The 24,276-nt window shown below is 33.0% G+C and overlaps 1 protein-coding gene and 1 pseudogene across 3 annotated transcripts in view; one reads left to right on the top strand and one right to left on the bottom strand.

The window, feature by feature from the left end:
• The window catches only part of LOC18599617 (uncharacterized), a 29,150-nt gene extending 8,109 nt beyond the window's left edge, over window positions 1–21,041 (top strand). The window contains exons 6-17 of one of the 3 annotated variants that reach the window (XM_018121702.2): window positions 539–1,240; window positions 1,585–2,418; window positions 2,958–3,476; window positions 4,534–4,641; window positions 7,384–7,851; window positions 7,960–8,655; window positions 15,008–15,841; window positions 16,703–17,221; window positions 18,248–18,949; window positions 19,484–20,317; window positions 20,468–20,548; window positions 20,722–21,041. In XM_018121702.2, coding sequence (XP_017977191.2) covers window positions 539–1,240; window positions 1,585–2,418; window positions 2,958–3,476; window positions 4,534–4,641; window positions 7,384–7,851; window positions 7,960–8,655; window positions 15,008–15,841; window positions 16,703–17,221; window positions 18,248–18,949; window positions 19,484–20,317; window positions 20,468–20,509 — 6,258 coding nt within the window. In that variant the 3' untranslated portion in view covers window positions 20,510–20,548; window positions 20,722–21,041. Of the gene's footprint in view, window positions 1–538; window positions 1,241–1,584; window positions 2,419–2,957; window positions 3,477–4,533; window positions 4,642–7,383; window positions 7,852–7,959; window positions 8,656–15,007; window positions 15,842–16,702; window positions 17,222–18,247; window positions 18,950–19,483; window positions 20,318–20,467 lie in introns of all 3 variants that reach the window. The other 2 variants (XM_018121701.2, XM_018121703.2) reach the window with 2 other exon arrangements.
• Window positions 21,042–22,265: 1,224 nt separating this feature from the next.
• Window positions 22,266–23,088, bottom strand: LOC18599621 (cytochrome P450 89A2 pseudogene; annotated as a pseudogene).
• Between the last annotated feature and the right edge of the window lie 1,188 nt (window positions 23,089–24,276).

Genomic DNA, 24,276 nt, shown 5'->3' on the forward strand with positions numbered 1-24,276 from the left:
AATCCACCTTTTAAAAAGAAATATTTGGTCTATTCTCAATTAATTAACATTTAAAGACAATAAATATATCTCTATTTAAGGGAAAAATCTTTAAAATTTTAAGTATTATAAGTGTTCTCTATTTTATTATGTAAAGTTATACTTAAATCTATTGAAAAAAGATATTCTTTGATAATATTGAAAGCCAAACTCTAAATAAACTATTCATATGCTTACTTTAACCATGTGACCATCGTTTCAAACATTATAATTATAGTTTATCAAAAGGAAAAATGAACATAAAAAAATAGGACTATGTTATGCTTGTCCCTTTATAATAATTTTGATTTTTTTTAGAATATTTATTACCAATTGTTTTTAATGTAAATAATTAAGATGTTGTATAAAATACAAAGGATAATGGCAGTTCTGAAGCATTGTTCAATGAACAGGTGGATTCTTCTCAACCGCCTCTGCCTTTTTCATTTTTCTATTTGTTTTTTTTTCCCTTGTAGTTGGAATTATCTCTGCTTATGATCATTTTCACATTGGCTGGTAGGTTGTTTTTCCCAACTTGGAGAAAATGACAATCTCCCATTTGAGAAACGTGAAGAGACTATGGTTCAACCAATTTCATGCAGATTCTTTTTGTAAGATGAAAGAATTGAAAGTTGAGTACTGTGATGAATTATTGAATATTTTTCCATCTTTCGTACTTGGAGTATTTCAAAGACTAGAAATGCTAAGAGTAACAGATTGTGGTTCACTTGAAGAAGTGTTTGAACTTGGAGCCCAAGGGTTAGAAATCAAAGATACATGTGTCGTGGCCTTACAATTAAAAGAATTGTATCTCTATCGTTTGCCAAAGTTGAAGCATGTTTGGAATAAGGAGCCGCAGGGAGATATTTCATTTCAAACTCTACATGTAGTAAAAGTTCGGGAGTGTTGGAGTTTGAAGAGTCTGTTTCCATTTTCAATAGCCAAAGGTCTTCCACAACTTGAAAGACTTTTAGTTCAACAATGTGCGGTGGAGGAGATTGTTTCAAAGAATGAAGGATTAGAACAGGAAATTCGGCTTGAATTTAATCAGTTATCCTTCCTTAAGCTTTGGAAATTAACAAACCTCAAATGTTTTTACCCAGGAATGCACACCATTGTGTGGCCGGTGTTAAAAAATTTGAAGACACATGGGTGTGAGGAGGTAAAGATATTTGGTCAATTAGAATCCCATATCGAACAATCACTTTTTGTAATTGAAAAGGTATGAGACTTTACTCTCTCTTTGGATATTCTCATTTATTTTACTTAAGTCATCCAATAGCTTAATACTGCACCCAATTTTTCACTGGAAAAATAAAATAATTAAATAAAATAATCATTTGGTTCCAATCTTATCCTATGTGAATTATAACCTTTGACAATTAAAATTTTTAGTTCTCAGAATATTATTAATAGGACAAGATATTATTTTATTTTCGTAATTTAATATACATATGTTTTATATTTGATATTGAATATCATTGATACATTTGGAACAACCCTAAAGGATTGGGTCATTTGTTTTTCATAATTTGATCCCATTGTTCTCGTTTGTTGACTTCTTAGATCATCCCTCAATTGGAGGAAGTGTCATTTAGCAGTGATGATATTGCAATGATATGTGATGGCCAGTTTGCGTCACACTTCTTTTGCCACATAAAACTCCTTCAAATTACTTGCTACCTCGATGAATCGGCAGTTCTTCCAGTTTTTTTCCTCCAAAGATTTTACAATCTGGAAATGCTTCAGGTGTTTGGTTGCAACTTCAAAGAGCTATCTCCTTACCAAGGAAATTTTAGTGAGGATAAAGAAGTCCGGATGCTCTCAAAACTTAGAAAGTTAAAATTGGATTCTCTGCAAAAGATAACACATCTATGGAAGCGAGACTCACCGCTGGGTCATATGTGTGCAAGTCTTGAAACTCTTGAAGTTTGGAGATGTGACAGTTTGATTAATTTAAGAGTATCATCCGCGTCTTTTGATAATCTTATAAGCTTAGATGTCTGGAAATGCAAACGGATAGTAGAGTTGATAACATTTTCCGAAGCCCAAAGTTTGGTGCATCTTGTCACAATGAGGATAAGAGAATGTGAAATGATGAAAGAAGTAGTTGAGAGCGAGAGAGATGATGAATCAACATATGAGATTATTTTCAGAGAGTTGAAACATGTGGAACTTCATTGTTTACCAAGCCTCGGAAGCTTCTGTTCAGGGAATTCCAGCTTCAAGTTCCCATCACTGGAACAAGTGATTGTGAGCCAATGTCCTAGATTGAAGAGCTTCTGTCTTGGTGCTTTAAGCACACCAAAATTACAAAGAGTACAACTAGAGTCAACGGATTATAAGGGGCGTTGGGCTGGTGACCTTGGTGCCACTGTAGAACATTTACACCAAGAAAAGGTGTGTTATCTGATTCTTATATAAACTATCGACACAATTTAACTTGTAAACATTCAAAGTACTCCTTGAACTAAGGATCTACATTATTTAATTTATGTTTTAACAATTTCTTTTTTAGAAAATGAAAGCAAATAATAAAGAAAGATTACAAAAGCAGCAACCAAACTAATTTAGGTTTTAATATTAGTTTCTTTTGCCAATTCTTTTGTCATTCACTTTTTTGCATCTTTGAAAGTTGTCGTGCACAAATAGTAAAAAATTGAAAACATAGTTATAGAAAGATTGACAAAAAAAGAGTGTTTGGTATCGTGATTATTTTTATTGATGAAAACTCAATTTCAAATTTTCAATATTTAAATGACATGAATTGTATATGCATTGAAATATAGAAATAGCAAAAGCAAGGAAAAACAAAAATAATAACCAACTCACCAAACAAACTAAGACTTCAATTTTTTTGTACAGAAATGTAGTTGAGTTCCATTTCATAGTTGAATTTGTGCTTTAATGTATCAAAAATAATGTATTGCGCATGTTAGGTTGGATATCAATGCCTGAAGCATTTGAAGTTGTCAGAGTTTCCTGAGTTGATGGACATATGGAATAGAAATCCTCAAGAAATTTTGGACTTGAAAAACCTTGAATTTCTAGAATTTTGTAATTCTGACAACTTGGGATGCATTTTTAACCTCTCTATGGCCTTAAGCCTTGTTCGACTCCGACAGCTGGAAATAAAGAAATGCAATAAAATGGAAGCAGTCATCAAGGAAGATGGATCAGTTCTTGATCAGGAAGCAAGAAAAGATAAGATCGTCATTTTCCCTTGTCTAAAATCCATTTTTATCGTGTGTTGTCCTGACTTGACAAGCTTTTATTTGGGAAATCCAACTCTGATGGAATGTCCATCCTTAAAAAAAATTGAGATAGCTCACTGCCCCAACATGACTACTTGTGGCTCTATATTTCCAAGAGATGAGGAAAAAAATGCAAGAATTGGTGATGGAATTGAAAGAAACGAGGATGACCTTGAAATCCTTCCTGCATTTTTCTGTGATAAGGTTAGTTTTTTTTTTTTTTTTGTATCTTTTTGTAAATTTTTATTTTTTAGTTTAATTTTCCTTTTATTCTTTAAAGTACCTGTTGCTCGATCTAATCTCTAGTTGTGCATCTTTCTCTATACTAAAATCAAATTTTCTGACTATAACTCACTTTGCCTTTCACATTTATCCCTTCATTTAACAAACCCGCTTGAATAACACCACAAGTTACTCTGTTCTTCATCCTTTCTACTGCACTACTCTTAATCGAAATCATTTCTTCATCATGGATATTTGTTCTTATCGTAATTACACGCTTTCCATTTTGTTGGTATCCATCCTTATTTCCGTTCATTTCTTTCAACTCTTCCACCGCATCACCATTCTTTCTCTCACTAGCTCAATGTTCCTTTAAGATAACCTGCGCTATACTATCTTTATGTCCTATCTCCTTTGTTGCACATTTGTTTTTCTCCAGCACTACCTCTTTAAAAGTCCCCTCATCGACCAACTGAGTCTTCTCCCTTTGTCCAGTTATCGGTTCAAACTTAGGAGCCTTTCTTCTTTCACCCGCCATTTTTCTCAAAGGCTCTGCCCTCTTGACCATCACTCTCCTTCCATCCAAACATTGATGGTCGCCACACCTACGTGCCTTTTCCATCTCAGGCCGTTCTCTATACCTAACAAAAGCGAAACCTACAGCTCTCCCCTGATCTTGATTACTTCTCCTTGGTATAAAAACGTCCCCCACCCTACCATACTTCTCAAAGGCGCCTTTGATCACTGATCATGTCACCCTCTTGCTGAGGTTGTTGACATAAACCGAGAAAAGGCTATTCAGCCACCTTCGCTCTCCTGCCATCTCCACCTCCACTTCCGTCAATGAAACGAAATGATGTCTATCTCCACAAACACGACTTTTTTACTGGCGGCTCGGTTAATATTGAATAGTTCTTCAACCAAAACTGCTATATATTTATCTATACCTATACATTTGAAGAATCTTCATATTCAAAATGGTGCGATGATCCAATATATCATTAAACATAATGATGTTGACAAAATTGAGTTTCTTCAGCTACATTCCTTGACGCTCCACGGTTTGCCAAAGCTAGTTAGCTTTTGCTCCGGAAACAACCATTCGACTTCCATTTCTCCAAAAGAGTTGCCACTTTTCAATGACAAGGTATTTAATCATTTTTCGTTCACCCAAAGGCATCTATATTTGTCTCATTTCCAACTTGCTTTAGATTTTATATTCATCTTTACAATATTTCTCTAAAAAATAAACAGGACAAAGGAAGTACTATCTTATACTAGTTCTTCTATAAACTCTTATATGATAGCTATTGTCTTAATTGATAGGATTGATGGTTTAACAAGACATTTTATATATATTCCAATATTTCTAAAATTATGCGACTTGATATTTTACAGACAATTATAATCCACACACAAAAAATATATTTTCTTTATTAAAAGAATATCTATAATATATATAAAAGTAGGCTAACTGATTGGGTCAATTGATTGACATCTATCATTTTCAATTGAATTATTTTTTTTACACCTTATGTCAAAACTACGTTGTTTTTTACATTTGAAGGGTTTTTATTTTTTTTAGTTTTATTTATTTCAATAAAACATACTTGAAAACAATAATTTCTAACTTTTAATGCTTAGAAGATAGATTCATTTAATATTTATTAATTATAATTTAATATATTTTTTTATCTATATCCTCTTATTCTGTATGAATCTAAATCCATAGTATTTAGATATCTCTTTTATACATGCTTAAATTTCAATAAATATCCATCCAATTCATTGAACAAAACAAAAAAGTCAAGAAGGTCTACTAATTTCTCAATATACATAGCACACAGTTATCATTGAATAAACAAATCAATTGAATTTGATAACCTTTAGCCATTAATTATCAACTAAATTTGAGAACTTTTAGCCATTCATTTTATATATAAAAGACAGATACTACTATAATTTAGTAACTATTTTATATTGATAAAATCTTTACATTATATTGTTACTTTATATTCTACAACAGTTTATCTTAATCTGCCAATAATAGAGATTATATATTCTCTCATTTCTTATTATTTTATTATACATGCAACAATCTTTGATATTATTATTATCTTCTTAAGATAGGTACTGTTTTAAGTAGGATAACTGATTAGGTCAATTAGTTGTCATTCTCAATTGAATTTTCTTTTTGTACACCTTACGTCAAAACTATGTTGTTTTTTACATTTGAAGGGTTTTTTTTTTTACTTTTATTTATTTTAGTAAAAAAATACATGAAAACAATAATTTCTAACTTTTAATGCTTAGAGGATAAATTCATTTAATATTTATTATTACAATTTAATATTATTTTTTGTCTATATCCTTTGATTCCGTATAATTCTAAATCCATAATATTTAGACACCTATTTTATACATGAATGTTTACATTCCAATAAATATCCATCCAATTCATTGAATAAAATAAAAAAGTCAAGAAGGTTTGCTCATTTTTCAATATACATAGCGCACAGTTATCATTGAATAAACAAATCAACTGAATTTGACAATCTTTAGCCATTCATTTTATTTATAAAAGGCATATACTACTAAAAATTAGTAACTAGTTTGTATTGATAAGATCTTTTACATTAAACAATTACCCTATATTATACAACTGTTTTTTTTAATCTATCAAAAGTACAGGTTATATACTTTATCATTTATTAATATTTTATTATACATCTAACAATCTGTAATAAGATTATTATCTTCTTTGGATAAGTACTATTTTATAACCATATATATATAGGTGTAAGTTTCCGGTAATTGAAACCAAAGTAAATAACTATCTTCAATTAATACTAGTTTATCATTTCTTCTACCAACAAGTATCATATATTCATGCAGTTCAGTAATACAATATAGCACAACAACAAAAACAAAAGAAATGGAAACAAATGCATATGGCAAAAGGAAGAGCAAACTGTCACCATAATTAGACATATCTGATAGTTGTGTAATAGTTAATATTCTCTTAACATTTAGCTGAGTACAAGTCCTATATTTTGAAAGTTAATATACATCATCTAATAAAAATGGAAACCTCCAAATCACAAATGTTATTCATTTTGTTTGAACTATATATTTTTAATGAAAAAAATTATTGGATGTTTAACAGGATTATTATCTTCTTTGATTAAGTATTGTTTTAAAACTACATATTTAGGAGCAACTTTTAATGATTAAAACCAAAACAAATAACTATCTTCAATTAAAAGCAGTTTATCTTTTCCTTTATCAACAAAAATCATACATTCATGCAGTTGACTAATTCAATATAGCTTTTCCTACAAACTCTTTTGAAGATATCAAATTGAAGTCCATTTCAACATAATCTATATTTCCTATGATCTTTTCCGTAGAGTAGCTATGGGCGCCATCCTAGTATATATATATATATATATATATATATATATATATATATAAGATGATTTTTTTTTCATGTGCTAATTAAAAATCTTGAAACTTCTTATCATTCCTTTTCGATCTCTTGATTCTCCTTAATTTTCTGTCCACTCTTCCTCCACCATTTCCCCACTCCCCAAAAATATAGCTTTGCACTTTAATTATTATTAAGAAAAAATTATAATTATTGTATGTAACATTTATTTATCTCTTTCTATCACCTGCATAGCGGGTGGCATTCGGCCGATATTCTTCAAACTGCATACTTACATTAGGTCAAACTACATATTTACATTAGAACATCAGGTTATGACTTTAGTACAATCTTAATTAACGTCCCTTTTTTTTCTTATATTTATTATTTTAACAATATTTAACGTCACACATGACCTTTCACAGCATGCTATTTGGTATTAATTAAAACTTCATTGTGCAGATAATGTTTCCTAAGTTGGAGAAGTTGAAGCTATCCTCAATCAGCATTGAAAGGATATGGCACTACCAAATTCCCGGAGGGTCTAATTCAATGCAAAATTTGACAAGCTTGATCATTGAGGGGTGTGACAACTTAAAGCACATATTACTCTACTCTATGGCTGAATGTCTGCAGCAGCTCCAAATCTTTGAGGTAATTGATTGCAGGTGCATACAAGAGATAGTAGCAAGGGAGGAGATAAAAGAAGATGGAAAGAGAGCTACAATTTCATTCCCTCTATTAACCTCCCTAAAATTAAAGGGTCTTCCGAAACTCATCGGATTTTGCCATGAAAATTATTTTCTTGAATTCCCATCCTTGAAGATTCTAGAGATAGAGCACTGCCTTGAAATTAAGGGATTCATCAACAAATCTATGAGCAAAGATATGACTATTGGCAGTACTACTGAAGCGCTGTTCAATGAACAGGTGGATTTCTTAATATGCTCTGCATTTTCTTTTCTTAGCTATTTGATTTCCCTTTCACTTGCAGTCGGATTTGTCTCAGCTTATGATCATTTTCACATTGGCTGCTAGGTTGCTTTTCCCAACTTGGAAAGAGTGACAATCTCCCATTTGAGAAATGTGAAGAGGCTATGGTGTAACCAACTTCATGCGGATTCTTTTTGTAAGATGAAAGAGTTGAAAGCTGAGTACTGTGATGAGTTGTTGAATATTTTTCCATCTTTTGTACTGGGAGTATTTTACAAACTGGAAATACTAAGAGTAACTGATTGTGGTTCACTAGAAGAAGTGTATGAACTCCAAGCCCAAGGGTTAGAAATCAAAGATACATGTGTCGTGGCCTTCCAATTAAAAGAAATGTGTCTCTTTCGTTTGCCAAAGTTGAAGCATGTCTGGAACAAGCATCCGCAAGGAAATATTTCATTTCAAACTCTACGTATAGTAGATGTTTGGGAATGTTGGAGTTTGAAAAGTCTGTTCCCATTTTCAATAGCCAAAGGTCTTCCACAACTTGAAAGGCTTATAGTTCAAGAATGTGGGGTGGAAGAGATTGTTTCAAAGAATGAAGGATTAGAACAGGAAATTCGGTTTGAATTTAATCATTTATCCTTCATTAAGCTTTGGATTTTACGAAGCCTCAAATGTTTTTACCCAGGAAAGCACACCGCTATGTGGCCGGTGTTGAAAAAGTTGAGGATACATCGTTGTGGAAAGATAAAGATACTTGGCCAGCTAGAATCCCTTATCCAACAACCACTAATGGAAAAGGTACGATCCTTTATTCTTTTTTTGGTGATGTTCGTACATATTACTTAAGTCATCCATTGCCTCAATAATACACTTAATTTTTCATTGGCAAAATAGAAAATAATTATAATAATCATTTGTTTCAAATCTCATCTTATCTAAATTATAATCTCCAACAAATAAAAGTTTAATTCTCGAAAACTTTTTAATAGGATCAGGTTATAACTTTATTTTTATACTTTATTCTTCATATATTTTATTTTTGGCATTGAATATCATTGATACATTGCACCAACTCTAAAAGATTGGGCTCCCCTCCTTTATTTTTTTATCTATTACTTTTTAATATACACCTATTGTTATCGTTCACATTGTCAGGATCCACCCATGAAGTGTGGAACTCGTAGTTATGAATTGAAAATTATAGGTGGGAGTTGTCGGACCCCAACCTTAAAGGAGAGACGGGTTTTCAGCCAAGTTTTTAATTGATTATTATCTAAGCCTAACCTTCTTCCTACTAAGATTTTTTATTGTGTTAATTATATATTTGATAATCAAATTAAGTATAATCAAACGTTAAGTTTTCTTAATTACACCCAAAATATAATAAGTAACAGTAATTATATTGTTGTATTTGTAGAGATTTGGAAGTGTCAAGTCTTATTGATTGACAAGAGTGTGTGTGTGTGTGTGTGTGTATTTAGGATTGGGAATTTGTTCTTGGGGTGTGGTGGGAGAAGGAATAATCTTGGCTGGTTCAGGAGAGTTTCCATCAATAATGCCATTATTAAGGTGGTGATTACACACTGAATACAACTAGCTCCTTTATCACCAAATACAATTAATGAAGAAATAGACCAAAAGAGTTCTTACAATCTTAAAAATGAACCAAGGAACCCCGCCCTTTCTTAATTACAATATGAACATAAAACCAATAACTCAACCTTTACATAGAACCATGTTTTTTTGCTCCTCAACACAATGTTTTCATCCCTAGTCCACTTTGTTTCCTTCATGGCTTAAAAAAATCCCCAATCACAAAATTGAACCAAATAACTTTTACCCAAAATATGCCTAACTCCAAGACCGGACACACCATCACGGCTCATGTGTTCCGAGATCATTTTTGCCTCTATTAGACTTTTACATCGACCCACGACACTCAATGTCAACCATTGTGCTTATCTTCCTCAATACAACCATTGCATTATTTATTTGCACCAGCTTGCCTAGAGTTCGCCATAGAGTCTATCGCTTTCTCTTTCCCTTTGCTCTCTTTCCCACCCTTGAAAGGTTGAAATCTCCTCATTGGTACAAAGTAACTTCTCCTTGCAACATTTTTTAAGTTTTACTGTTTCGGTGATTGTTTTTACCTCCAAAAATAGCTTTTGGCTCCAAATTGAACAAGGTTAACCCTAACCTCAAAATCCATCAACCAAGTTCCATCAAGACTCTAAATCACTCTCTGAGCTTCATGCATCATAGGGTACTTTACAAATCCGATTCATCGGCCACTCTTACTACTTTTAACTGGAAGAAACATATCAATGACCTTTGCATGTTGTTGACAAAGATCTTTTAATTTATTCCAATTGATTCTGAGGGGGAGATTGTAACCCCTACTTCACTATTCCTCCCTTTGTTTGCCATTGTGAATCAGTTTGATCAAATTCTAAAATGTTATCATCTTATTTTACAAAATGGGTGCTTTTTTTTTTTTTTGCTCAGTCATCAATATAAATATTATTTATAATAATAGCATAAGTACAATGCCTTGGTCTTAACTCAGAATCAGGCCGTGAAACAGAGGATAATGGTATCCTCCAAATAGGGGAGACCAAATTCCAGCATACATCGCTTGTAAAACAACATTCACCCAAAAATAGAGAACATACTAAAAACCAATTCCATGCATTGTGCTCATCTTAATGTAAAAACATTATCACCTGTCAGCTCACCATGTGTGCTACCACCATGCATAAAACATATTAATTCTATCAACCTTAAACTTTGCAAGAAAGTCTGTCATGGAGTTAGCCTCGCGTAATGTTATGAAAACCATCCAAGAAATAATAAAGATAAAACCCAGAGAAATCAAGCAAAAAAAAAAACACAAGAAAAACGTGGTTCAACCTTTTGCCTATATTCACAAAGTGAAACAATTCTACTACTATTTAGAAATTAAAATACAATAAATTGATTTATATAGTTTCCTAAACCAACCCAACATCCCTTATACACCCTTTCTCAATAGCCTCCCATGAATACTCACCCAAACCACTTTACCTCCACTTAAAGCAAAAGACAGAATTACAAGGTGTTCCCTCTTTAGAGCTCTCAGAGCATTGCTCACGATTTTACAACCTAGAGATCCACTTTTATAATATAAAAGTCCAAAGAAGAATGAGATTAGGACTCAAATGTGAACAAGAAGTTTAAAACCATACAACTAGTTAATATTGTACACAAATAATAATCCTAGTCAAATAAGATTAGGAATTTTAGTCAATCTAAAATTCAACAAATCTCTACCTTGGACTTGAATTCAAACTCCTTAAATCTTTTCCACCAATCGCACCTAATTACAACTCCCTAATCTCCTCCTATTTTCCAACACTTTGAATAACTTTTCGAGCACAAGACTTTCCAAACCATTGGCCTTCAAAATTACCCCAACTATATATAATTGAATAAGCATCGTCCGACACTCCTCAATTCATCAAACGACCAATGCACATGTGTAATCGTCAAGTCAATGGCACTAATTGACTTCAGAAAGGAACCTTGATGACCCTTCCAATTCACTGTTGGCAAGATTGTTTATCATTTCACTATCTTCTACACCATGGAAACCTTTCATCACCTCTTTAGCAAATTAAATCTTACTTTGGTAGCTACTATCTCCCGTGCACTATTCCCATCCCTTTAAGGCCTCACATTCTAGATGATACAAACCATTTTAAAATTTCCCCTCATCATGACCATGTTGCCTTGTGTAACTTTTAGCACTCCATCACAAGTAGAATATTCGTACTTTTTAGAGTTTAACAAGCTCAATGATGTTAGATTCTTACACATATCTGCGATCACATTCCACAGCACCCAAGAGCGCACTATCCCATCTAATATTTTGATTCTCTCCACTCTAAAACCTATGAGCCTTCACCATTGATTTATCACTCAAAGTCAAATTCTCGTCCACCCCTTCTTGAAGTAAATCAAAATAATCTTTTCAAAAGAAATAATCCTTTTGATGGCATTCACAAGTGACAGAAGCAGAACCTAAATATCAACAAGAACTTATATCCATATTTTCTGAGATTGCAAGGACATCATAATCATTATTATTAGTAACAAAAGCACACTTACCTTTATTCTCATTACTTTCATCCTCTTTTGTAGAACAATCCCTTTGAATATGTCCATATTCTTTGCACCAAAAGCACTGAACACTATTAGATCTAAACTTGCCACCCTTAGATCCTATGTCAATTAACTTTCTCTTACAAACCTCAGCTACCAATGCTAAGCCAATTGAATCTCTATCCTCTCATTTACTTTTCTTTCAGGCTTCACAAGACATTAATGAAGCTTGTCCTTGCTCTAACGTTATTGTATCCATCCCGCAAATCAAAGATTCTAAAAATACCTCATAAGAGTCTAGAAGTGATGCAAGGAACAATAGTGTCTTTTCTTTTTTCTCCACCTTCACCTTAACCTTCTTCCACTAAACAATGATCCTATCAAATTTGTTCATATGCTTCATGAGGTCCCCATTATCCATCATCTTTAAGTGATGCAACTTTTGCATAAGTTGTAACTTGTTGGAAAGATTTTTTGCTAAATAAATCTTCTCCAACTTTGCTCACAACCTTGGAAAAGAATCATCATCAATAACATAGTTAAACACGTTATTCCTCATGCAAAGTTGAGTAATGCTCACACACCTTTCCTCCAACTTTATCCATTCAACATCCTTCATGCCATCTAGTTGCCTTTTCTCCTTTTTGAGCAAAATGTGCATTAAACATTGCTGTACAAAGAGATTTTTTTATCATTTTCTGCCATTGTGTGAAACTAGTCTTCCCATCAATCTTCTTAATTGAAAATTTTGAATAATTAGTCACTTTTGACATCTTTGTTAAATCTTGAATTTACTGAACTCGAAGCTCTAATAACTGTTTGTTATGAAAATTGTCCAAGAAACAACAAAGATAAAACCTACAAAAATCAAGCTAATAGAAAACATAAGAAATTACGTGGTTTGGCCTTTTGCCTATGTCTGCAAAGTGAAAAAGTATTACTATTATTGAGAAATTAAAGTGCAATAAATTGACTTTTATGGTTTCTCAAACCAACCCAAGATCCCTTATATACCCTTTCTTAATAACCTCTTACGAACACTCACCCAAACTACTTTAGCTTTGCCTAAAGTAAAGATAGAGTTACAAGGTGTTTCCTCTTTAGGGCTCTCAGAGCATTACTCAGTATTCTAAAACCTTTAGATCCACTTCTACAACATAAAAGTTTAAAGAAGAATGAGATTAAGACTCGATGTGAACGAGAAGTTTAAAACCATACAACTGTTCATTGTTGTACACAAAATAAAAATCCTAACCATCCTAAAACTCAACACTTAAAGTATGCACAAAGACAATGTCTCCAATATTTGGATAGATGATGTCAAGCTCGTTGGAGATTGTCCACATCTTCCATAGTCTCAATTTGCCATCTCTTACTCAAGAAAAAGCCACCAAAGAATCAGATTCCACAATCTGACTTCTTTGCCATCAATTTACTAAGGAGTGTCGTATTAGTGTCGTATTCATTTGATGTAGGTTTGCAATGCCTAAGCCACCCTTCACCCTTGGCTTGCACACCTTATGACACCTTACTTTAGCAATTTTACTTTTATCATCAGCGCTGCCCCACAAAAAATATCTCCTTAGTTGATGAAGACTATCTTACACTCCCTTCGGTGCCCGGAAGATTGAGAGATAATACACTGGTAACGAGGTTAGGACAGAATTGATAAGCATTATTCTGCCCCCAAATGAGTACAAGTATTTGTGCTGCCACGTTGTCAAACGGCTCTTAAACTTGTCCGTCCCTGGTTTCCACACCTTGACACTCTTCGGATTGGTTCCCAATGGAACCCAAACTAATTAAGAGGTACTTAAGTGCCATCTCAATATTTTCTTTTTCAAAACATTCAAAGGTTAATAAAAAACCTTTCGATAGAATAGAGAAAAGGTGGTCTTATACGTTAATATCTAATAAAAAAGAACAAAAACAAATTATTTCTTCACCACGTTTTTAGTATTATAAAAAGTCTGTTTTGGATCTATAAAATGTCTATTTATTTGACGTTTTTGGTTTTACATAAGGGGTCATCACTGGGCTTTTAAGTAACTAGCTTTTATTTCACGCATAATCTGCAAGTGATTAAATTGTATGCCAAGTACTAAAATTTATTTTTAGAAGATGATTTTATTAACACTAAGCTTCCATACCATTCAAAATCTTTAACGGTTAGTTAAAGACTTCTATTGGCAACAAGCTAGTGACGAAAGAAGAACCAGAAACAGAACAAAAAGCTTGCAAAAACCGATGATCAACAGGAACTGAGTCTATATAGTATAGTTAAATTTCCATTTAAACTAACAAATTTTCCAACTAATTATAAGTCTATGGTTTAGTAAATTATATCTAATAAATTAGTTTGATAAGTTAAATAATAGAAACTAGTACTTTGGCTTAGACGACAACTTTTGTTTGTTTATTTTTAATCATAATTAATTTTATCTTCTATTTTTGTTTTTACTTGTTAATAATCTTTTATGAAGTAAAAGTAAATGATAAAAACCAGACAGTAAAAATATAACCAAATATGTCTTATTAACCACACCACACGATTCCATGTTGACATATTGACAAAAGAATCTCTTGAATTATACCAATATTTTTAGTTAAGTCCCTACTGTTTTGCTTGGAGCAATTGAGCAGTTGTCCCATTGTGTTTTATAAATAAAGTCAAATTTGGATGAAGGTTGTTGACATGTCTAATGGTTCTATTAACTTGCTTGTGACGAGGACAATTTTAGCCGACATGTCATACACATGTTTAAAACAAAAATGACATGGTAATTACTTATAAACAAATAAAATTTACAAATATTAACTAAAGGCAAATGAAAGAAAGTTTCCAAAAAATTGGGTTTAAATCGCCTGCACCAGCAACTCGTTCTTTTCTCTTTCCTCTCCGTTTTTTCTTTTTTTTAGCGAGAGCTTCTCTAAGTGAAAATTTTAGTATAGTTTGAAGGCTTATTTTATCGTTATGAGTTCAACTTCATGTTGTTTGTTGACTTCTCAGGTCATCCCTCAATTGGAGGAAGCGTTGATTAGCAGTGATGAGATTGCAAAGATATGTGATGGCCCCTATTCGGAAAAATTATTTTGCCATCTAAAAGTACTTTGGGTTAGTTACTACCTCAATGAATCAGTTGTTTCTTCGTTTTCTTTCCTCCGAAGATTTTACAACCTAGAAGCGCTTTATGTGCTTCATGGTAACTTCAAAGAGCTGTCTCTTTACGAAGGGAATTTTGGTGAGGAGAAAGAAGTCTGGATGCTCCCAAAAATTAAAAAGTTACATTTGGAATATTTATGTAAGGTGACACATCTATGGAAGCAAGAGTCACTATTGGGTCATATTTGTGCAAGTCTTGAAACTCTTGAAGTTTGGAATTGTGATAGTTTGATTAATTTAGGATCATCATCTGCATCTTTTGAAAATCTTACAACTTTGGATGTCTGGAAATGCAAAGGGATAATAGAGTTGATTACATCTTCCAAAGCCCAAAGTTTGGTTCGTCTTGTCCAAATGAGGATAAGAGAATGTGAAATGGTGAAAGAAGTTGTTGCGAGCGAGGGAGATGATGAAGCAACATATGAGATTATTTTTAGAGAGTTAAAACGTTTGGAACTTCATTGTTTAGCAAGCCTCAGAAGCTTTTGTTCAGGGAATTACACCTTGAAGTTCCCATCATTGGAACAAGTGATTGTGAGCCAGTGTCCTAGATTGAACAGCTTTTGTCATGGAGCTTTAAGCACACCCAAGTTACAAAGAGTACAACTAGAGCCGACACATTATAAAGGGCGTTGGATTGGTGACCTTAATGCTACTGTGGAACAGTTATACGAAGAAAAGGTATGTTATTTGATTTTTTTTTGAAAGGTATTATCTTATTCTTATATCGAATATACAGACAATTTAAGTGAACATTCGAACTACACCTTGAACTTAGGGCCTATATCATTTGCTTTACTTTTTAACGATTTTTTTAGAAAGTGAAAGTCAATAACAAAAGAAAATTATAAAAGCAAAAATCAAACTAATTTAAGTTTTAATATTTTTTCTTTTGCCAATTCTTTTGTCATTCACTTTTCTGCATCTTCGTAAGTTCCCATGCACAAATAGTAAAAAAGTGAATACACTCCCCGTACTCCAAATCTTTTGTCTGTATTTGATCATTTGGTGCGAAGGTTAAGAAAAAAAATTAATTTTAATGTATTTCATATTAATAATTTTGAAATCTTTTAGTGGTATTAATGTTCAACGGTTTTTAATGCAAAAAATAAAAAATAAAAATAAAGCAAAAGAAATATGAAAATTTTATTTGGAATATGGAAAAAGAAGAGCATTTGGTGCTTAAAAATTAAAAGAAAACATAGTTTTAGAACGTTACAAAAGGGAAAGATTGAAAAAAAAGGAGTTTGATATGGTAATTATTTTTATTGATGAAAATTTTCAAATGTTTAATATTTAAAATACATTAATTGCATTTGTATTGAAATATGGAAAAAGAACAATAAAAGCAAAAAATAATAAACAACTCACTGAACAAGAAAAGCAAAAATATTGCTTTTGTCTCTTCCTGTTTTTTGGCCTTGTTTTTGGTACACAAATAGAGGCATAAGTGTTTTTGGTACACAAAAGCTGTGGAGTACAGTTTTTAATTAGTTGAATTTGTGCTTTAATGTATTAAATATAATGAATTGCGTATGTTAGGTTGGATATCGAAGCCTAAAGCATTTGAAGTTGTCAGAATTTGATGAGTTGGTGGACATATGGAATAGAAATCCTCAAGAAATTTTGGACTTTAAAAGACTCGAATTTTTGGAGTTTTGTAATTCTGACAACTTGGGATGCATTTTTAACCTCTCTATGGCCTTCAGCCTTGTGCGACTCCAACAACTGCAAATAAAAACATGCAATAAAATGGAAGCAGTCATCAAGGAAGAGGGGTTCCTACTTAATCTGGAAGCAAGAACAGATAAGATCGTCATATTCCCTCATCTAAAATCCATTTTTATCGAGCGTTGTCCTGACTTGAAATGCTTTTATTTGAGAAGTTCAACTCTAATGGAATGTCCATCCTTAGAAAAAATTGAGGTAGCTCACTGCCCCAACATGACAACTTTTGTCTCTACATTTCGAAGAGACGAGGAGAAAAAACCAATAATTGGTGATGGAATTGAAAGAAACGAGGATGACCTTCATATCCTTACTGCGTTTTTCTCTGATAAGGTTAGTTTTTTTTTTTTTTTGTCTCTTTTGTGAATCTTCATTTTTTTTCATTTAATTTTCCTTTTATTCTCATGATTAACCTGTTGTTCGATCTAAACTTTAGTTGTGTATCTTTCTTTCTAGTAAAATCAAAATTTCTAACTACAATTCACTTTGCCTTTTACGTTTAACTGTAAAATAAATAAGGCAACTTTCTCATTCCAAATAAAGAAGGAACTTCAAATGTGTTTAATATTGAATAGTTCTTCAACCAAATATGCTATTTATCTGTAACTATACTTATACATACATACGTATATATAAGTTTGTACATAATGATTTAGTCTATTCTTAATTGTTTTTTTTTTTTTTGAAAAGCATCTGCACTCAATTGTTATGACATACTAGTTTTCTATTTATAATAAAATTTGTTTTTCAAAAAAACTATTCTCAACTGATTAAAGTTTAAAGACAATAAATATATCTCTATTTAAGAGCAAAATCTTTAAAATTTTAAGAATTATAAGTGTTCACTAGTTTATTATGTAAAGTTATACTTCTTGTTTTTTTTCCTGAGAAGCTTTGTTTTTTGATATATGATTCAGGAGCCACTATATGCCACTGAAAGATATGTAAAGTTATACTTAAATTTATTGAAAAAAAAATTCATTGATAATATTTCAAGCTAACTCTAAATAAATAATTCATATGCTTACTGTAACCATACCACCATCGTTTCAAACATTATAATTATAGTTTATCAAAAGGAAAAATGAACTTAAAAAAATAGGACTATGTTATTCTTGTTCTTTTATAATAATTTTGAATTTTTTAGAATCTTCATTATCAATTGTTTTTACTGTAAATCATTAAGATGTTATATAAAATACAAAGGATAATGGCAGTTCTGAAGCATTAGTCAATGAACAGGTGGATTCTTCTGGATGGCCTCTACCTTTTTCTTTTCTCTATTTGTTTTTCCTTTCCCTTGCTGTTGGAGTTAACTCTTCTAATCATTTTCACATTGGTATGAATTTTATATGGTAGGTTGCTTTTCCCAACTTGGAGAAAGTGACAATTTCTCATTTGAGAAAAGTGAAGAGGTTATGGTTTAACCAACTTCATGCGGATTCCTTTTGTAAGATGAAAGAGTTGAAAGTTGAGTACTGTGATGAGTTGTTGAATATTTTTCCATCTTTTGTACTGGGAGTACTTCACAAACTGGAAATACTAAGAGTAACTGATTGTGGTTCACTGGAAGAAGTGTTTCAACACCAAGCCCAAGGGTTAGAAATCAAAGATACATGTGTTGTGGCCTTCCAATTAAAAGAATTAATTCTCTTTCGTTTGCCAAAGTTGAAGCATGTTTGGAATAAAGATCCGCAGGGAAATATTTCATTTCAAACTCTACGTAAAGTAAAAGTTCGGGAATGTTGGAGTTTGAAAAGTTTGTTCCCATTTTCAATAGCCAAAGGTCTTCCTCAACTTGAAAGCCTTTTAGTTGAAGAAAGTGGGGTGGAGGAGATTGTTTCAAAGAATGAAGGATTAGAACAGGAAATTTGGTTTGAATTTAATCAGTTGTCCTTCCTTAAGCTTTGGCAATTAACAAACCTCGAATGTTTTTACCCAGGAATGCACACAACTGTGTGGCCGGTGTTGAAAAAGTTGTGGACATATTGTTGTGGAAAGATAAAGATATTTGGCCAACTAGAATCCCATATCCAACAACCACTTTTTCTGATTGAAAAGGTACGAGACTTTACTCTTCCATTGGATATGCTTATTTACTTTACTTAAGTCATCCAGTACCCTAATAATGCACCCAATTTTTCATTGGAAAAATAAAAAATTAATTAAAACAATCGTTTGGTTTCAATCTTATCCTATGTAAATTATAATCTTTGACAATTAAAAGTTTTAGTTCTCACAAAATTATTAATAGGACTAGTTATTATTTTGTTTTCATAATTTAATATAATATGTTTTATTTTTAACATTGAATATCATTGATACATTTGGATCAACCCTTGGGTTATTTATTTTATTTGTTAACATACATTTTCACATGACAACATGACTCTCTTCATTATTTATTAAATTTTTATTTTATATATAAATAAAGAAATTTTGTGTCTAAAAATATTTCAATGAGTGTCTCTCAGGCTATCTTTATTCAACTAATTTGGTGCTTTGTTAACCTATATATGCAAAAACGCAAACAACTAAATAGTACCTTCTGCTTGATGTATGAATCCTGCTTGTTCTTGTTTGTTTTCTTCTCAGGTCATCCCTCAATTGGAGGAAGTGTCATTTCGCAGTGATGACATTGCAATGATATGTGATGGCCAGTTTCCGTCGGACTTCTTTTGCCATATGAAACTGCTTCAAATTACTTGCTACCTCGATGAATCAGCTGTTTTTCCCTTTTTTTTCCTCCAAAGATTTTACAATCTGGAAGTGCTTGGGGTGATTGGTTGCAACTTCAAAGAGCTGTCTCCTTACGAAGGAAATTTTAGTGAGGATAAAGAAGTCCGGATGCTCTCAAAACTTAGAAAGTTAAAATTGGATTCTCTGCAAAAGATAATACATCTATGGAAGCAAGAGTCACCACTGGGTCATATGTGTGCAAGTCTTGAAACTCTTGAAGTTTGGAGATGTGACAGTTTGATTAATTTAGGAGCATCATCCGCACCTTTTGATAATCTTATAAGTTTGGATGTCTGGAAGTGCAGAGGGATAGTAGAGTTGATAACATCTTCCAAAGTCCAAAGTTTGGTACGTCTTGTAACAATGAAGATAAGAGAATGTGAAATGATGAAGGAAGTAGTTGCGAGCGACGAAGATGATGAATCAACATATGAGATTATTTTCAGAGAGTTGAAACATGTGGAACTTCATGGTTTACCAAGCCTCAGAAGCTTCTGTTCAGGGAATTACAGCTTCAATTTCCCATCATTGGAACAAGTGATTGTGAGTGAGTGTCCTAGTTTGAAGAGCTTTTGTCGGGGTGCTTTAAGCACACCGAAACTAGAAAGAGTACAACCAAAGAGGACGGATTATAAGGGGCGTTGGGCTGGTGATCTTGATGCCACCATAGAACAGTTATACATGGAACAGGTACTTACTGATTTCATTAAAAATAATACATATTTATCACTTGCATTATTTGCCTTGTAGCCTTCTAGGCCTCTTTATATATCATCTAATGTTGGAAATGCTAGTATCAAAGTTTGTCCTTTTGATATATTGCTCCTATTGTGATTACAGAATGTTCAAATTTCTGAAGAAAAAACTGAGGGTACCATTTAGTTGCCCCAAGCTGGAAAAAGGCTAAACGGTGTTATACAGGTGAGACACTACTGTGATTACAGAATGCTCAAATTTCTTTCAATTAATTTAAGACAGACGGTGAGTTCATAAAAAAAAAAAAAAGAAGTCAGATGGTGAGTTCATATTAAAAAAAAAGTCAGATGGTGAGTTCATATTAAAAAAAAAAGTAAGATGGTGAGTTCAATTTGCAGTTACTCTACAGAGGTAGGGTCCTCATAGGCTGGAGATGCATTTTTTGAAGTATGGCTCTTCCGCTGCCATGCCTCTTATCAGTCAAGTTTCTCCCCTGCAGTGTTAATTCATCAGCCTCAATTTCATATCCTTCTGGTTTTCTTGACTTTTGGTGTATGTCCATACTTTGCAGAAGACTTTTGTGTCTGTATTAGACTTGTTATAGTTGAGATATTTTGTGTTTAACATTATTTAAGGGGACAATGTATCAGTGGCAGTTAGGGCAGTTGTGTATATATTCTTCTATCAGAAATTAATTGCTAAGCCATGAGTTCTGGTTTGGGCGTTGCTTTCTTCCTCTTTGTTTTGCATTGAGTGTGTTGTGTGCTCACATTGCAAACTCTTTCCTCTTATTAGTCCTTCTCTGTAGATTCTAGGTTCTGCATTTTAACTGTCAAAGGCAGCAGCCCCACTTTTAGGTAGCTTGTGCAATACTTTGAGCAGCATTGAGTGTGTGTGTGTGATGCTGCATTCCAACAGCATTTTTCGTTGCAGGTAGAATTGCTTTCGTCGCAGGTAGCCATATTCTTTGGACCCCACAAGGTTATTTCGCTTGCAATAAATTTTGTTATTTGAAATGATTGCATTTCACTTCCTAACTTATATCTCCCTAACTGTAAAATACAAAAATGTAGCATCTTTTATTTGTAAGGTCCACTAGTTAAGACTCCCCAGTTTTAATACCCCTAGAATTTATTAATCAAAAATGGAAGAATGCTGCATAGATATCAGTAAATCTTCCAATCCTTTTTGCATTTCAATCTTGTATATGATGTATCAATTTGCTAATTATCCCGACTACAGGTTGATCAATTAATAAAGGAAGCATGCTTAACCAGAAACAAGCAGGCTACAGATTGAATTCATTAATACAAAGGTTAAAAGGCAGGGTGGCTATTATCTTTCTTCTTCCTTCTTTCTTTGGTACAGTTCAATAGAGTCAAAATTAGAGGTGATTCAAGTCTTACATCTTAACTCTCTTGACCAAATAAGTCGAACTTGAAACTTTTTTTTGACATTATTATGTCGTGTATATTTCCTTGGCAAAATCTGATTTTACATGGAAGAACTATAAGTGAAATTTTTTGTATCGATTTTGTGAACTTTTTCTTTTCTTTTTTTTTTTTGACTGAAGAAGATTAAATGAAACAAAAATTGAAAATAAGAATTTTTAAATTGACAAAATTGATTAAGAATTGGCCACTATAATCTCACTGAGTATATTTAACTCTTTAATTCAGCTGAAATGAAATTATGTGTGCATCACTCATTTGTGGCACTCAATATTAGTCTCATCCAAATTGTCTTTGTTTTTTGTCCATTAGTTTCTGAGTGTTAGAATTGTCTATCGATTGAAAAGAGAATAAACGAAATGTTCCAAATATTTGAGTTCAAAACAAGTTGCTAAAAAAAATCAAAATGTTCTGCTAAAGAGGCATGCTGCTTATTAAAGTTATAAGTTTAACATTTCATATAATTAGTTGATTAATAAAGCTCAACCTTATTACCTGAGCCTGGGATACATGCAAGCCTGCAATAGATTTTTCATTACAATTGTAAATTCTTCCGTGTCTGACAAATCAATATCATCTCCATCCACAGGCCTCCACTCAAAAGACCACACTAGATTTGCCACAAAATACTCCAAATGGAGCATAGCCAAACCATAAGCAGGACAAATCCCCCTCCCTGCCCCAAATGGTATCATCTTGATCTCCGTGCTGCCTGTTATGTCAAACATTTCCTCACCACCATCACTGCTAACAAACCTTTCAGGTTTAAACACCACGGGGTCGTCCCAAACCTTCGGATCCCATCCCACCTCAGCAGTGAAAAAGTTTACAGTACCCTCCCTAGGCACCAAAATGTGGTTCAAAACAATATCTTCTGTTACTCTATGTGGCAACAGGAAGTGAGCAGGAGGGTGCCTTCTTAGCCCTTCTAAGATCACTGCCTTCAAATAAGGCATCTTCTGCAAATCATCTTCTTTAACCTCTTCTCCATCTCCCACTACCCTTCGAATCTCCATGAATAGCTTCTCTTGAATATGTGGATATTTCACCAAATTTGACATAATCCAATGCAAAGCTGTGGATGTAGTATCTGTGCCAGCATTCAGAAATTCAGAACACAAACTCACAATTTCCCCTTCATCAAGTTTCCTCTTCTCCTCAGGGAGTTGAAGATCCAACAGTGTATCAACATATGATAAAATATGTTCACCTTCGTATTTTACCTCTTTATCCTCTTTCACCTTCTTTCTGGCCATTATCAAAGGGATCAATATATCTTCCTGGTTTTGGCGAAGTTACAAGAATCTTTTCCATTTCTTATAAAACAAGATCCTTGTAACTCTTAGCCAAAAGTTTAGGATATTATATTTTTCTAAATTCAATAGCATGCAACACTATGCATCCTCAATTTTTTAAATCTGAATTTCCATCAAGCTTCTCACCAAAACACATAAGGACTAATAAACAAAACATGGCATATCCAAGATGATTCACCACAAGGATAGCATCACCAACCTTTAAAGTGAGCTGCTTTCTAAGTACTTGCAGGACCCATTTGCGGGCAGGAGAGTAGGATTTGGCTCGAGAAGGATTGAGTATCTCAGATGTGAGGCTTCTGCGTAGAATGCCCCACAAAGGTCCATAAGCAGCAGTATTGATAGTATGTTGATTGCTGCTGGCTATTCCCCCAGTGGTCAGAGCTGAAGGACGATCAGCAAAAATAGCACCATTTTGGATTAAGGCCTGGTGGTTAAGGGAGCGGTCAGAAACAAAGATAGCAGGGTGAGAGCCAATACGTACAATGCGACCAAACTTTGAGTGGAGATTTCTGAGAATTGGTTCAAGTTCAGAGAAAGATTTGTGTAGCCATAATTAGTTTCCAATGATTTCAAAGGTAGAGGGGCCCGGAGGGAGGTTGTGGGTGGGTTTTCTTGAAGAAAAAAGAAGATTAAAGAAGGCTTTAAGGATTGCACCAATGCAGAGTGAGGATATGAGGATGAGCCAAGTTTCCATTCTAGCAACTTAAAGTTATTTACAAAATGGTTGGTGGCCTGAAATATTTGGAGCAATGTCTGATATATAAATGGATTTAAACCAGGAAGAGTCTGTAGTGACTGCCATTTTCGTTTTTCATTTTTGTTATAAGAACCAAGTAACTGAATAAACTATTAGCTAGTCCAAAATGTTTGGGTTTCAGACATGAGGATTTTTTCTTGTTTAGCAAGGATGAGAAATCCACTGCCAAATCTCCTAAATATTAATAATATATCTTTATTTTGATGATAATGCCATACTTTTGGCAACTAAGGAAATGAATGCATGGGTGACACTTGAAGCCACAATAACCATTGTTTATTGAAAATTATTGACAATCGGACCGAACTTTTAGAGGTTTTCCACCCTCTTTCTGCTAAGTGTATCATACAGGAATGATTCAAAGTTGAAGCAAGTATTGCTTGATCTATCGGATAATATTGGGACCTGCAAAATGAATCCTAAGGT

This window comes from Theobroma cacao, chromosome 5 (genome assembly GCF_053813885.1).
Source record: "Theobroma cacao isolate CCN51 chromosome 5, ASM5381388v1, whole genome shotgun sequence".
Lineage (NCBI taxonomy): Eukaryota > Viridiplantae > Streptophyta > Magnoliopsida > Malvales > Malvaceae > Theobroma > Theobroma cacao.